The 14,451-nt window shown below is 61.1% G+C and overlaps 2 protein-coding genes across 2 annotated transcripts; one reads left to right on the top strand and one right to left on the bottom strand.

Annotated features, from left to right (window-relative positions):
- Positions 1–4,278: 4,278 nt before the first annotated feature.
- RAB42 (RAB42, member RAS oncogene family) lies at positions 4,279–5,463 on the top strand. The gene is made up of 2 exons (XM_075438096.1): positions 4,279–4,493; positions 5,031–5,463. Exons 1-2 carry the CDS (start codon positions 4,279–4,281, stop codon positions 5,461–5,463), a joined length of 648 nt encoding a protein of 215 aa, XP_075294211.1.
- A 1,210-nt stretch (positions 5,464–6,673) lies between these two features.
- Positions 6,674–14,275, bottom strand: TAF12 (TATA-box binding protein associated factor 12). The gene is given in 9 exon segments (XM_075438108.1): positions 6,674–7,144; positions 8,213–8,301; positions 9,019–9,133; positions 9,421–9,498; positions 10,969–11,217; positions 14,035–14,055; positions 14,057–14,151; positions 14,154–14,244; positions 14,246–14,275. Coding segments are annotated over 9 exon segments (804 nt in total). The 3' UTR covers positions 6,674–7,108.
- Between the last annotated feature and the right edge of the window lie 176 nt (positions 14,276–14,451).

The raw sequence follows: 14,451 nt of genomic DNA, 5'->3' as shown, positions 1-14,451 counted from the left end.
CTCTCCCTTCCGGGACTGGAGCTGGCGCAGCCCCCATCACTGGAGCCTCCCCCCGCAGCGCCCAGAGCGCGGGGAAGCCGCAGGGAATCGCTGAATCGCTGAGGTTGGAAAAGCCCTCTGAGATCATCGAGTCCAACCATCACCCCAACCCCACCACGCCTGCTAAACCATGTCCCCAAGTGCCACATCCACACGGTTTTGAACCCCTCCGGGGATGGGGACCCCCCCACTGCCCTGGGCAGCCTGGTCCAATGTCTGACTCTTTCAGTGAAGAAATTTTTTCCTAATATCCAATCTAAACCTTCCCTGGCACAACTTGGGGCCGTGTCCTCTTGTCCTATTGCTTGTCACCTGGGAGAAGAGTCTGACCCCCGCCTGGCTAGACCCTCCTGTCAGGTGGCTGTAGGGAGCGAGGTCTCCCCTCAGCCTCCTCCCGGCTGAACACCCCCAGCTCCCTCGGCCGCTCGTGCTCCAGAGCCCTCCCCAGCCTCGCTGCCCTTCCCCCGCCGCACCCCGTTCCTTCTGAGAGCAAACTGGGGTGCAAACGGCCCCAGCGCTGCTGTGGGGGTCTGTCACTCCCCACCTGCACAGGTGCTGGGAGGGGACGGCCGGGCAATGGCCATGTCCCCGTGTCACTGCAGGGGCCCAGGTTGGCCAGGGGACGCAGTCGGTGCCTTTGACCCTGCTCATCTCCCCTCGGGGACTCGGGAGCCCCTTTCCCACAGAGCTCGGCCCCCCCAGTCCCCCCCAGGATCTTGGCTCCCGCGGAGACCCCAGCCTCTCCGCCACGCTGGGGCAGGGACTTTGTACGCTGCAGCCTGGCTGTCCCTGTCCTTGTCACCGCAAGCAGGCGGTGGAATGGAGCTGGTGTGTGAAGATGCAGAGTGCAGCCTCCTGGGGAGGTTGGTTTGTCCACCCGTGTGGCTGCGAGGCCAGAGCTGTCCCGGTCCCTGTCCTCATTCCTGGGGAGGGTGCTGCAGGGTGGGGACCTGTCCCCGGGGCCAGTGTCCGGCCAGCCTGTGGCTGGTGAATCTGGCCTCACCACCATCATGGGGACAGCAGCGTGTCCCCCCCAGGACCCCGACCCGGGGGGACACTACCAATTCTGCGTCGTCGTGCTGGGGGATGCGGCAGTGGGGGAGTCTTCGCTGCTGCGGTGCTTCACTGAGGGGCTGCCCCGTGCCCCACTGTCAGCGTGGGGGTCCACAGCTGCGCCATCCGGCAAGGCCAAGCTGCAGCGTGGGGACATGGCCGGCCAGGAGAGGTTCACAGAATCCCAGCCTGGCAGGGGTTGGCAGGGCCCTCTGTGGGTCACCCAGCCCAACCCCCTGCCCAAGCAGGGTCACCCAGAGCAGGCTGCACAGCACCGCGTTCAGGCGGGGCTGGAATATCTCCAGAGAAGGAGACTCCACAGCCCCTCTGGGCAGCCTGGGCCAGGGCTCTGTCACCCTCAGAGGGAAGAAGTTCTTCCTCGTCTTCAGCTGGAGCTTCCTCTGCTTCAGTTTGTGCCCGTTGCCGCTTGTCCTGTCGCTGGGCACCCCTGGAAAGAGTCTGGCCCCGTCCTCCTGACCCCCACCCTGCAGATATTTAGAGGCATTTCGAAGGTCCCCTCGCAGCCTTCTCTTCTCCAGGCTGAACAAGCCCAGCTCCCTCAGCCTCTCCTCACAGGAGAGATGCTCCAGTCCCCTCATCGTCCTCGTAGCCCTCCGCTGGACTCTCTCCAGTAGCTCCTCACCTTTCTTGAACTGGGGAGCCCAGCACTGGACACAGTACTGCAGATGGGGCCTCACCAGAGCAGAGCAGAGGGCGAGGAGAACCTCCCTTGCCCTGCTGCCCACACTCCTCTTGATGCACCCCAGGATCCCATTGGCCTTCTTGGCACCCAGGGCACGCTGCTGGCTCATGGTCACCCTGTCGTCCCCCAGCACTCCCAGTCCCTCTCCGCAGAGCTGCTCTCCAGCAGGTCAGCCCCAGCCTGTACTGGTGCCTGGGGTTGTTCCTCCCCAGGGGCAGGACCCTGCCCTTGCCCTTGTTGAACCTCATCAGGTTCCCCTGCGCTCGTCCCCCACCTGGGGTGGTGTGATGTCCCCGGCGGGCTGGGGCTGGGCAATTCCCGTCCCGACTGCGTCGGCCCCGGAGCTCCCGGCAGCGTGGCAGAGCCTCAAGCGGGGCGCGAAGGGCTGACGAGCCGGGCACCGCGGCCGGAGCGAGGGGTCCCGCGCTGTCCCCGGCCCTGGGAGGTTTTCTGGGGGACCTCAGGGTTGGTCCGGGGGTGCCCCGTTTCTGGCCGGTGGTCAGCCCCGCCGGCACCCACCCACGGGTGCTGCCCGATCCCCTTTCGGGGGGGGGGTGTGTGTGGAGGGACTAAATTTTCTTTCTTCACCTACTTTTGTTTCCTTCGCTGTCTTTTTTTGTAATTATTCCTTTGTTGTTTAATTAGTTCTCATCTGTCATTAATGCCCTCTCTTTTTGCCTGTTTTTCCTACACCTCTGTTGCCATTTGCCGTCCCTGCTTTGTATTTTTGCCCTTTATTCCCTTCACCCTCCTCACTTTTCAGACATGCTTTCTACACCTATTGGTTTTTTCCTCTTCACTGGCTTTTGAAAATTGTTTCTTCTCTTGCTTCGTTGCCATCACTTTATATTTTCTTTCTATGTTTCTGTTTTATTTTGCTATCGCTTTTTTTTCCTTATTTTGTTAATCTTCATTGCTTTTAAAATTTTTCCTCTCCTTTTATCCCCTTAGTGCTCTGTATTTTTTACCTTTATTTTTGAATTATTTCTTGTCTTTTCTCAGCGCTGCCACTCTCAACATTTTCTTTCTCCATCTCTCTTACTTTGCAGTCCCTCTTTTTTAATGTTTTCCTTTATTTCCCTAACACTCGTTGCTCTTTGAATTTTCTTTCTGTGATTGCTTTTCCCCCCTTCGCCGCCTTTTCAGAATGATTTTTTCTCATCTGCCATCAGTTTTTATTTTTCTTTCCACATTTCCCTCATAGTTTTCTGTCGCGACTTTTCTGTCCTCATCTCTATAACCACAATCACTTTCACAATTTTCTCATTTTACCCCGTTCGCTCTCTTTATTTCACCGTGTTCACGTTTTCAGACCCCCAACCCCCTGCGGAACCCCCCAGGTCTCCTCTGGACCCCCCAGTCTGGGAGGGGGATGCTGACTGGGAAAGGGGGGGTGCGAATGGTCAGCCAGAGCCGCCGCCGGACCCCCGCACAGGGGGGCCCCGGGACCTCTGCCAGTGCTGACGGGGACAGGGGGGACGCGGGACCCTCAGCCGTGGGGATGCTTCTCCCTCCCCAGCACCCTGCAGCCCCTGCGTGACGCGCGGGGCCGCGTCCCCACTCTGGTCTGGGTTTGTTTCAAGCTTTAACTGGGGGGGGGGGGAGGGCATCTGAAAAAATAACCCTCCCCTGCAGGAGTGATTTTAATAAACCCGAGGCCTTTCGCACAAAATCCAGACTGCACCGAGCGCCGGACCCCCGGCAGGGACACGCGGCCGTGCCCGAGCTGTGACGTGGGGGATGCTCTACTTTGGGGGGGGTCACTGGTGGGGTAAACCCCCCCCCACATCTGTGCGTGGCCGTGAGACCTGATGGAGCCTCGAGTCCCAGGGCCACCCCCCGGGAAAACGGGACCAGGGACCCCCCGAGCGTGTCCAGCTGGATGGAGCCAAGGGAAGAGGAGCTACTGGGGAGAGTCCAGCGGGGGGCTACGAGGATGATGAGGGGACTGGAGCATCTCTCCTACGAGGAGAGGCTGAGGGAGTTGGGCCTGTTCAGCCTGGAGAAGAGAAGGCTGCGAGGGGACCTTCGAAATGCCTCTAAATATCTGCAGGGTGGGGGTCAGGAGGACGGGGCCAGACTCTTTCCAGTGGTGCCCAGCGACAGGACAAGGGGCAATGGGCACAAACTGAAGCAGAGGAAGCTCCAGCTGAACCCGAGGAAGAACTTCTTCCCTCGGAGGGTGACGGAGCCCTGGCCCAGGCTGCCCAGGGAGGCTGTGGAGTCTCCTTCTCTGGAGATATTCAAGCCCTGCCTGGCCGCGGTGCTGTGCAGCCTGCTCTGGGTGACCCTGCTTGGGAAGGGGGTTGGGCTGGGGGATCCACAGAGGTCCCATCCAGCCCGAACATTCTGGGATTCTGTGAAGAGGGAGCGAAGGGGCTCGGCCGGGGCCACCCAGCACCCATGGCGGGGCGGGAACGCCTCCCGAGCCTGCCTGCACACGCAGCCGCGGCGGGGGCGAGCGGTGCCGGCGGACGGGGCCGATGGAGCCGCGGTGGCAATACCAGTTCCGGGTGATCATGCTGGGGGACTCGACGGTGGGGAAGTCGTCGCTGCTGCGGCGTTACACCGAGGGCGTCTTCCTGGACGCCGTCAACCAGACGGTGGGGGTGGACTTCTACGTCCAGTTCGTGGAGCTGGAGCCGGGGCTGCGGGTGAAGCTCCAGTTCTGGGATACGGCTGGGCAGGAGCGGTTCAGGTGGGTTCCCCAGGACGTGGGGAGGGGGTGATGGAGCCAGGGAGGTCCTGGGAGTGAGGGGTCCCCTCGGGTTTGGGGTGCTGGTGGGGTGTTGTGATCCCAGCTGTGGAGAGGTCCCCATGCTGGCGGGATCCCCATGGGTGAGGAACCACTGTGCCCAGTGCTGGGGATCTGCGGGGACCCAGACGAGCCAAAGCCAAGGGCGTTCCCTAGGGAAAGGAGCCCTTGGGGTTCCTCACAAGCCCTGGCTCCAGCTCCGAAGGGGGTACGGGAACCCCCCAGCACCCCTCTGCTCCACCAGCTGCAGAGGGCTGGGGGAGGAGGCTGGGAGCCCACCGGGAGCCGGGCAAAAGCGGCTTCCCCAGCTCAGCTGCCGGGAGCCTTCACACCTCGCGCCGGGGCTGCCCACCGCCGGCTGGGCTGGCTGCCAGGGTCGGGGGGCCGCGGGGGCCGGGGGAGCTGGAGGGCTGTGGCTGCACAGGAGGCACAGGGGGGCCCCAGGGGCTGCTTCACCCCATTTTTTTCCCTGCGCCCCAGGTCCGTGACTCGCTCCTACTACCGCAACTCGGCGGGGGGGATGCTGCTCTTCGACCTCACCAACCGCGCGTCCTTCGAGAGCGTCCGGCGGTGGCACCGGGAGGTGACGGACACCGTCCAGCCGTCCCGCATCGTTTTCTTGCTGGTGGGGCACAAGAGCGACCTGGCCGGGCAGCGGCGGGTGGGCAGGAGGGAGGCGGAGAAGCTGGCGGCCTCGCTGGGGGTGCAGTATGTGGAGACCTCGGCCAAGGACGCCAGCAATGTGGTCCAGGCTTTCCAGATGCTGACGCTGGGCATCTACCAGGCGCTGCAGACGGGGCGGCTGGCTCCCAGCGAGGCGTGGGACGGGGTGAAGAGCAGCGTCCCACTGCCGGCACCGCTCAAGCTTCGGGTGCCGGAGAAGGAGGAGAAGAGGAAGAGATGCTCGTGCTAGAGCTGGGGACACCGGCAGCCCGTCCTGGCAGGGCTGGGACGCGCTGGGCTCTGCCCGCCGCGGTGGGAGGTGAGGCTGGGAGCCAGCAGCGAGCCACGGCACGGGCAAATTAAAGACCCCCTGGTCACCTCCCCGCCTGCCCGTGTTTTCCTGGGGAGGGGAAGGGGCTGGCGTCGGAGCTGCCCACGGAAAGGGCAAGGTCCCCAGGCAGGACGGGCCCGCAGAGAGGTGGCTGTCACCCCCGTGCCCCTGTTCTCCCTCCAAGCCCCGCTCTGCACGGCCGGCCCTGTCCCCCAGCAAGGACCCTCCGGGCACCCCGGGCTGGAGCAGCCAGTGAGCAACGCCATGGCCCCCCGAGCAGCCGAGTGCAGCTTCCCCGGCCTCTGTCGCGCTGCCCGGGCTCCTTCGCTGGCGCTGCGGTGGGAGGAGGAGAGAGCCCGGATTGGTTGAATTCTTCCAGCCACGGCTGTTTCCCCGGTCGGTACCGGCAGCGAGCCGGGCGGGGAGGATGGGCCCTGCTCCTGCCCGCAGGCGCACGCGAGGCTCCCGGCTGCGCAGGGGTTTGCAGAGCTGCTGGCTTCCTCACCACGACCAACGGCGCCCACGGCTCCGCTGACAAAGGCTGAGCAGAGGGGCAGGAACAGGCGCGGGGACGTGGCCTTTCATAGAATCATTGAGGTTGGAAAAGCCCTCTGAGGTCACCAAGCCCAACCATCACCCCAACCCCACCACGCCTGCTAAACCGTGTCCTGAAGTGCCGCATCTACACAGCTTTTGAACCGCTCCAGGGATGGGGACTCCACCATTGCCCTGGGCAGCCTGGTCCAGTGCCTGACCACTCCTTCAGTAATGAAATTTTTCCTGATATTGAATCTAAACCTCCCCTGACGCAACATGAGGTCATTTCATGATGCCCCTGGCAAGCAGAGCACCAGCATCACCTTGATTTCTTGTCCTCAGCCACCACAGCCCACTCCCACCAGTCCACGTTTCCAAGCGATGGGCAAACCCCTCACCCGGGGCTGGACGCGAGGGGGGAAATCACCTGCCCGGCCCCACGGCCAAGTCTCTCCACTCGCTTCAAAGCCCGGGGCAGGGGATCGCTCACCGGAACAGCACCAGATGCAGAAACCAGGCAGCGCGGGGGCTGCCCGTCTCACTCGCCGTCCCCTCCGCACGCCACCTGAACAGCCCCAGACTGTGCCGTGGGTTTAGATTAATAATTTCTTTATTCATGTAAAACAAACGCAAGTATTTATATAAACACTGACATTACAAAGTACTGGAGCAGGTAGGGGCAGGAAGGAGGAAACAAAAACCTCTACAGATGCTTCTAATACTGTCCCACACAAGATCAATGCTCTGTCCCTTGGATAATCACCGATACGATAAACCACGTTCAAGTCACAAATAAAAGTCCTTGTTCCGAGATAATGTCGTGCTCTCGGGGGAACGAGGAAGGGGGCGTAGGATGTTTTTGGCAGATCTCCTCAGAAAGTCAAGATATTGCTGCACCGTTAATAAAAAATATATGCTTCTCTGTAAAGCATTAAAAAAAATATCCCATGGATGGCGTGGCGGAGGCTTCAGCGGAGAGGCGGACATCCCAAAACGCACTGGCGACTTCTCCTGGCTCTGCCTGGGGCTATTTCTTGGTGGTTTTGCGAATCAGTGCCATTCTCTGTGAGAAGAAAAAGAGGAAAAACGTGGGAAGCCGAGCGTCTCAGACCAGGTTGCTGCGAAACAGCCCGCAGCCCTGCGGGAGCGCGGTGCCTGGGGCTCGCTCGGGACACCGCCCGACTCGTTTCCACACAGGTCTTTCCAGTCCGTTTGAATCTTAATGGGGTCCCAAGCTGGAGCCGGAGCAGAAGAAAGCGTCCGCGCTCCTCTCCCCGACAGCCGGGGCTGGTGAGGGCCAATGGGATCAAACCCCGCTTCGAGGCCTCCTGTCCCTGCCCGGCGGGAGCTGCGGGAGCAGAGATGCGCTGGCTCACCCACCAACTCCAGCGGCTCCTGCGGCGCAGCTCCTTCCCTGGCGCCGACCGCGCGCTTCCAAAGCCACAGCCCAACTCGGCTAAAGCGAAATTTAGGGGAAAACTCCCCAGAGCTGCTCAGCTCCAACCCGCAGCTGAAGCCCCGGGACAACGGCGCGCTCTCTGCTGCGCCTGCCCAGGCCTTTAGCTCTCTGCAGCCTCTTAAACCCTCACAGTGGCGAGCGCTGCTCACAGAACACCAGAGCGCAGCACGGAACGGCCGCAGGAACTCGAGCCGCAGCCTGTCTGAGCCCTGCGGTTCTCCTGGAACATCCAGGCTCCTGGAGCGGTTCGAGGGGGGACGTCAGCACCTACCCCTGTCCCCCACGCCTGGGTACGGATTTTCTACCAAACCAGAGGAGTTCGCAGTGTTTTCAGCCCCTTCTGCGCAAAGCCGGAGTGCAGGATCTGCAGGGGGGCAGCTGACAAGTTACCGCCTGCAGCTCTCAGCTGGTTTTTAACCCCTCCAAGCTGGGCTGCCCTTCGGACAGCGAGCACTGGGGCTCCCCGGGGCGCAGCCAGCACCACACCACGACGGAGGAGCCAGGCCAGCCTCCATCCTCTCCGCACAAACAGGCCAGGGGACTTGGGAAGTTGTTTCAAATCCAAACCGCTCGGAAGAGGCTATGACTTCACGTCGTGCCAGGAGTCCAGGACCACCCTTGCCACATCAGGCTCCCACCGTGCGATTCTCGGTGTTGCCGAGGGCTCCTTACCTGCTTGTGAGCTTCTGTAGTGCAGGCTTTTTTGTAGGGCCTGATTTCTTCAGAACCAAAGCCCGGGATCCACATGTTCCACTGACGCTCTGGAAGAGAGAGCGCAGGTCAGCACAGAATTACAGAATGTTCGGGGTTGGGAGGGACCTCTGTGGGTCACCCAGCCCAACCCCCTGCCCAAGCAGGGTCACCCAGAGCAGGCTGCACAGCACCGCGTCCAGGCGGGGCTGGAATATCTCCAGAGAAGGAGACTCCACAGCCCCTCTGGGCAGCCTGGGCCAGGGCTCCATCACCCTCAGAGGGAAGAATTTCTTCCTCGGGTTCAGCTGGAGCTTCCTCTGCTTCAGTTTGTGCCCGTTGCCCCTTGTCCTGTCGCTGGGCACCACTGGAAAGAGTTTGGCCCTGTCCTCCTGACCCCCACCCTTGAGATGCCGGCCTCGTCACCATGAACACACTGGCAGCACACCTGCCCGCACCGGACACAAGAGATGTGCTGGCGAGCTGCACGCCGGTTCGAAAAGCGTCAGAAAAGCAGAGCAGCGGAGAGCGGCGCGGCGTTAAACAGAGGAGAGACGCGGTCCCTGTGCTAGGGAGCTCCCAGCATGGGCTGGTGGGCAGCTACGAACTGCGCAACGGCAAAATCTGGAGGGGGGATGGTTCGGGGCAGACACCCCGTCCAGCCCCTGATGATGAAGGGATTATTAAGTAGCAACAAACGAGCAGCTGCTCATGGGTTTCCACCCCAACACTGCGGGCACGCCCCTGCTTCAGCTCTCAGCTGGGGGGGCACGGGGGGAATCACTCACCGAGATGCAACTGGACGTCTTTGACTTCCAGGGTGTTCGACTTGCGATGCCGCGCCAGCTGGCAGGCAGCTGTCACCACGCTCTCTATGAAATCGTCGGCGATCTGCAACAGCATCTGCAGCAGAACAAGGACAACAACCCGTGTCAGCAGCACTGAGCAGCTGAATTATGCGGAAAGTAGGAAAATGAACCCTCAGAAGCCAGTACTTCAAAGGCGTTTGCTACAGCTGCTGCTTTAAAACCTGTCTCGACACCGGGACGCCGAACAGACATGGACGGCTGAAGGCTGCAGCGACCTCGGGAACAACGAAGGGTGAAGCGAAGCAGCCCTCCCCGCCCTGGCCACAGGGACCAACCTCAGACCAGCTCCTTCTGCAGCCCCCGCCACGGGGTGGTACCTACTTCCTCCACGTCTTCATCCAGCTGCTCGTTTGGATCCACCTCACGCACCAGGTCCTGCAATTTCTTCTTGGTTAAAACCTGAGCGAGCGGGAGCAGAGAACAATTTACCACCCTGCTCCAGCCAAGCCGCTGCCCACGCAGCACGGCTGCCAGCGGCCTCCTCCCCCAAGGCCCGAGCCACACGTGTTGACACAGCGTATCGGGTCAGGAATGGCAGAGATAAGAAATATCCGGCCTTAAGGATTCATTTTCAAGCCCCAGTGGTTGCTCTGAGCAGAAAATGGAACGCAGCAGGCGCGGATAACTTAGTCCCCTGCACTAAAAGGCTGCTGGCTGACACACAGCTGCTGGCAAGGGGGGACAAAGGCAAAACTGGAGGTCTCCAGAGCCCGGCAGCAAGCGCAAGCGAGGCACCAGCAACTAACGTTGTGCTCAGGGCACAGAGGAAGTGTTCCCACAGCTCTCGCGCGTACCACCTTTAGCGTTTCAAACGGCAGACAGGGATATGCGAGTGCTGGGTGATTCTGGGGCAGGAGGCAGCACCCTCTCAGCCCAGTCAGGGCAGGCGGCCGGGATTTCACTGCCGCTGAACAGCGGGGCACCTCGACTTGCATGATCCGGATGGAAGTTACCCCTGCCGATCTGTCAGCCTGGCCAGACTCAGACACGAGTGGCTACGTGACACCAGGGGACGTTCCTGCCCTTCCTGGCGCCTTTACACCGCAGGCAGAACTGCTCTGCGTGTTTGTGCGGGGGTTGGACGCTTCCCAGAGCAGTCACGGTGCCCGGGAAGCTCACAGGGAGATCACGCTGCGCTCCCGGAGCGCTTGCCAGGCAGCAGCGTATTTTACTCGACACCATGATGGGCAAACACGCATGCCACCGGCGCCTGGCAGCGATGCTGCCTCTCGCACCGCCCCAGTAAGACATGGGCTTATTTCTCCCACCTAGACCACATTTAAAAAGAATTTCCCAATCACACCCCCAGTATACATTTTCCTGAGACTGAAAAAGCCTCTGTACCCCATCCAGCCTGAAAGCACCTGGAAGAAATCACAGAATCCCAGCATGGTTGGGGCTGGAAGGGACCTCTGGGGATCCCCCAGTCCAACCCCCTGCCCAAGCAGGGTCACCCAGAGCAGGCTGCACAGCACCGCGGCCAGGCGGGGCTGGAATATCTCCAGAGAAGGAGACTCCACAGCCTCCCTGGGCAGCCTGGGCCAGGGCTCCGTCACCCTCAGAGGGAAGAAGTTCTTCCTCGTCTTCAGCTGGAGCTTCCTCTGCTTCAGTTTGTGCCCATTGCCCCTTGTCCTGTCGCTGGGCACCACTGGAAAGAGCCTGGCCCCATCCTCCTGACCCCCACCCTGCAGATATTTGTAAGCATCTATTAGGTCCCCTAATATAAATACACGAAGACGTTCGCTCCCTCAGTAACTGATACTTTAACAGACGTGAAGTTTTTCCCGGTAGTTTAAGGAAGGAGAGGAACTAAGCCACGGGCAGGTGTGAGCATCTTCCCCGTCGTCCCAGAGCCGGGGATGAAATTACCTGGTTGCTTTCAGGACTGAGGCGTCCTCCTCCGCTGGGCGTCCCCGGCATCTTCGCCACGGCGGTGCTGTTGGCCATGGAGCTCTGTGGGGGAGTGCTGGCTGGTTCAGGCTTTATCGAGAAGTTGGAGAGGTTGATCAAGGTAGAAGGGCCAAACTGGTTCATAATCTGTTGGGCTTTAGCTTTTAGATCATAAAGCTTATCTAGGTCCTGCTTCTTCTTGGGGTTGTGGGGACCCAAACCAATCAACTGGAAAAGGAAACAAAAGCCACGGTTAGCAAAGAGAGGAGGAATGCAACGGGCGATGACGTCTTTGGCCGGAGTACACGGCACTGTCCTGACGGGGCCCAGAGGTGGAGAGCGGACCGAGTGCCTCTGGCCACAGCAAGAAGGGAGGAGCAATGTTTAGAAGGAGAGAAAACATTCCCTGGTGCATGGAGTACAAAGTTTGCCACGAGGAGCAGCGCGGCTGCCCGCAGCTCTGCCGCGGCACTGACCCGCAGGCGCGTCCCTCGGGCTGAATCCCGCGCGCGTGCACACCCCTCGCCCTCCGGTCAGAGCCTTTCGAACACGACTCCCCACAAACAGCTTTGGGGAAGAGACCACGCAAAGAAGATTTAACTAAAGGACGCGGCTTGCTCCCGCGGCAGCGATGCAGGGAACGGCAGGCGCAGCATTTGAGTCTTTGTCTCCACTCGGAGAAGATGCCAGGGCTCCAGCTCCCTCGGGTGCCTGCCGCGGGGTGGAGGTCTCGTTTTTGGCAATGCCACACCTCAAGCCCGGCCTGCAGCCATCCCTCTGTGCAGGCTTAACACTGCAGGGTTCGTTTTTGGTTCCGAAAGCACAAATCTGGGTCCTCAGAGGTAACAGAGCAACATGGGCGTTTGCCCAAACCTTCCCACACCGGGCAACCGACAGCCACAGCAAACGAAGTCGGAGTTATTGAGCTGTTAACAGTGAACCAGCAGCGGGTTGCGGCAGCTGCGCTGGTTACTCGGATCTCCCGGGTTCACCCTTCGGTCCCTGGAGTTGTTCAGGTTTTTGCCCACTGAGCTGCCTGGTGACTACTGTATTTCCTGGCTGGAAGGCTCTAAACCCCGGCCTTGATGAAGCTTTGCTCTCTCCTTACTGCTCCGTAAAAGGAAACTCGTCCAAACCCCGGACCTTCCGCCCCCACCGCCACTGTGGGCAGCAGCGACAGCTCTGTCGCGTGAAACGAGCACTTCAGGAGCGGTTTGATGTAAAAGGCCCTCGCGCAGCGGCTGAGGCAGCTGCTGCTGGGCCCAGGGCCAGGCGAGGAGCAGCCGCGGGGAGCCGACGCCTCTTCTGAGCAGCCCGGCCGTCGCAGGGGGAGCTTACGTACGAGAGAAGAGAGTTTGTTCAAACAGCTTTGCAGCACGCTCGCACACAAAGCGATGAGCAGAGCGTCCGCTACCTGCGCTGCAAACAGACATTTTCCCCTCGCCAGAGCAAGCTTTGTTAGTCTGGGTTAATTCACACCAAAACACAAACCAGAAATCACACGGGAGCACTGAGAAGCGGCCGCTTTAGTGCTGCATTCCAAGGGACGCTCATGCACTGCCGCACCGACGGACACGGAGCCCTTCCAGAATTTATATCCAAGATGCATTTCTGCAGCGCCCTCAGCAAGTTTCTAGCTCAATTTTAACTGAATTAACAACAGAAAACCATTGCTCTGGCACCATGAAACCCCTCAGCTGGCATTTCTGGATGAGGAGCTCAGTGCCACTGTCAGGAGGGACCCCAGCGTGCCGGCTTGGTTTTAGCTGAGGCCGCTCTCAGGCTGTTCAGCCTCTCGCTTCACAGCTCCACACAGCAGGAATCCTCACCCACCATGCAGGGCAGAAAGCACTTTATCACCACAGAGTCGTTTTGTTCACTTCTTTCCGGATCTTACCGCGCCCTTCACGTGCCGTTAAGATCACCAGACACAAAACTAACGGGGTGTGCAGATTCCCGGGAGCAATCCCGCATGCCGGCCCCGCGCCAAGCCCCGGCGTGTTACTTACAGCTATCTGAGTGTCTAGGTCTTTAACTACATCCGCCACTGCTGTGGGGCCAGCGAACGCAGAGGCCATTTCCCAAAGCCTTCCCAGCACGGCAGCAGGCAGCGTTAACCTACTCTTGCCTCCTCCTCTTCCATAAAACTCTCGTTCCTACAGGAACACCAGATATTTCCCGCGTCACCCATTCTATCGTGAGATCGCGAGAGGAAGCAGCGTCCTGCGTCGTCCTCGCTGCGGTGCAGGAGGGTTTATCCATCGGGAGGTATCGCATGACCGCGGGCAGCGCGCCAGCGGCCGCCGCGGCAGAGGACCAGGCATCTCCCAGGATCCTGAAGCGGGAGGAGAAATTTGGCCAGATTCCGGTTTTCTCTCAGAAGGCAGCGCATCTGGCTGTCGGCAGCGGCGCGACCAGCAGCGTCCCCTCCGTGGCAGGACACAGGGCCGGCGGCCGCCATTCGCAGCCGGATCTCAGCGACCGGCCGCAACTCGTTAAGCGCCGGCACTACGGCTGTGATTAAAAACCTACCTGAAGGCCAAACCAACCTGGGGCACTCGGAAGGCTGCTGCTTCCAGCCAGACGTTACCATTTTCACCAAATATTTAAAGAGGTTTGCAAGGGACTGCACGGCCCGGCCGCCCCAGTGGAGAAAATTGGGAAAATTCTTGGGTTTTTTGCTTTAGTCGTTATAAATTGGAGACACAGCCCCACCCCCCCCCGCGCTGCCAGAGGCAGCGGCTGCTACCGGCACTTGGGAGCTCATCGCACTGGCTACAAGGCGGGGGTGAGGGAGGGGGGTTTTGCCCCCCGGTCGCGTTTGTCGGGTGCCGAAGGGGGACTCAAACGGCCCCTCAGGCCCAGGGACGGCCCGTCCCCTGCCGCTGGCCGCCGCACCGGCGGGGTCTGAGCACCGGCCACAGGCCCGGCCCGGCCCGGCGGAGCACGGCCTGCCGCGCGCCCCCTCCCCCCGTTACTTGAGGTTGTAAAACAACCGGAGCCTCCCGCCACCGGGGGAAGGGCCGCCCCCCCCCCGCCCCGCACCTCGCCATGACCCGCGGCCGGGGCCCAGCAGCCGCCTCCGCTGCCTCCGCTCCCTCCGCCGCCGCGCCCGGCGAGCCCTTCCGGGGGCACGGCCCGCCGCCACCCGGAAACGCTTCCAGCGCGGCCAATCGGGAGGGAGCCGGGTGGCGCGTGCGCAGGGCCGCACGCGCCAAAGGCCCCCCCGGCTGTCGGTGAAGGCGCGGCGGGGAGATGCCCCCAGCATGCCTCGCGCGATTTGCATATCGCTTAGGGGCCAGCGAGAGGGGAAAAGGGCACTTTTTTGGGGAAAAATTTCAGAAATGGTGAGAAAAGACAATGGAATGTGGGGAGAAAGAGAGTAGGAACAAAGATCCTGGCACTATCTGTCGGGACTGCGGAGGCGCTCGCCGTGAGCTAGTAGCTACTCGGACGCTTTCC

Source organism: Opisthocomus hoazin, chromosome 17 (genome assembly GCF_030867145.1).
Source record: "Opisthocomus hoazin isolate bOpiHoa1 chromosome 17, bOpiHoa1.hap1, whole genome shotgun sequence".
NCBI lineage: Eukaryota > Metazoa > Chordata > Aves > Opisthocomiformes > Opisthocomidae > Opisthocomus > Opisthocomus hoazin.
This window is presented reverse-complemented; position numbering and strand designations above follow the sequence as displayed.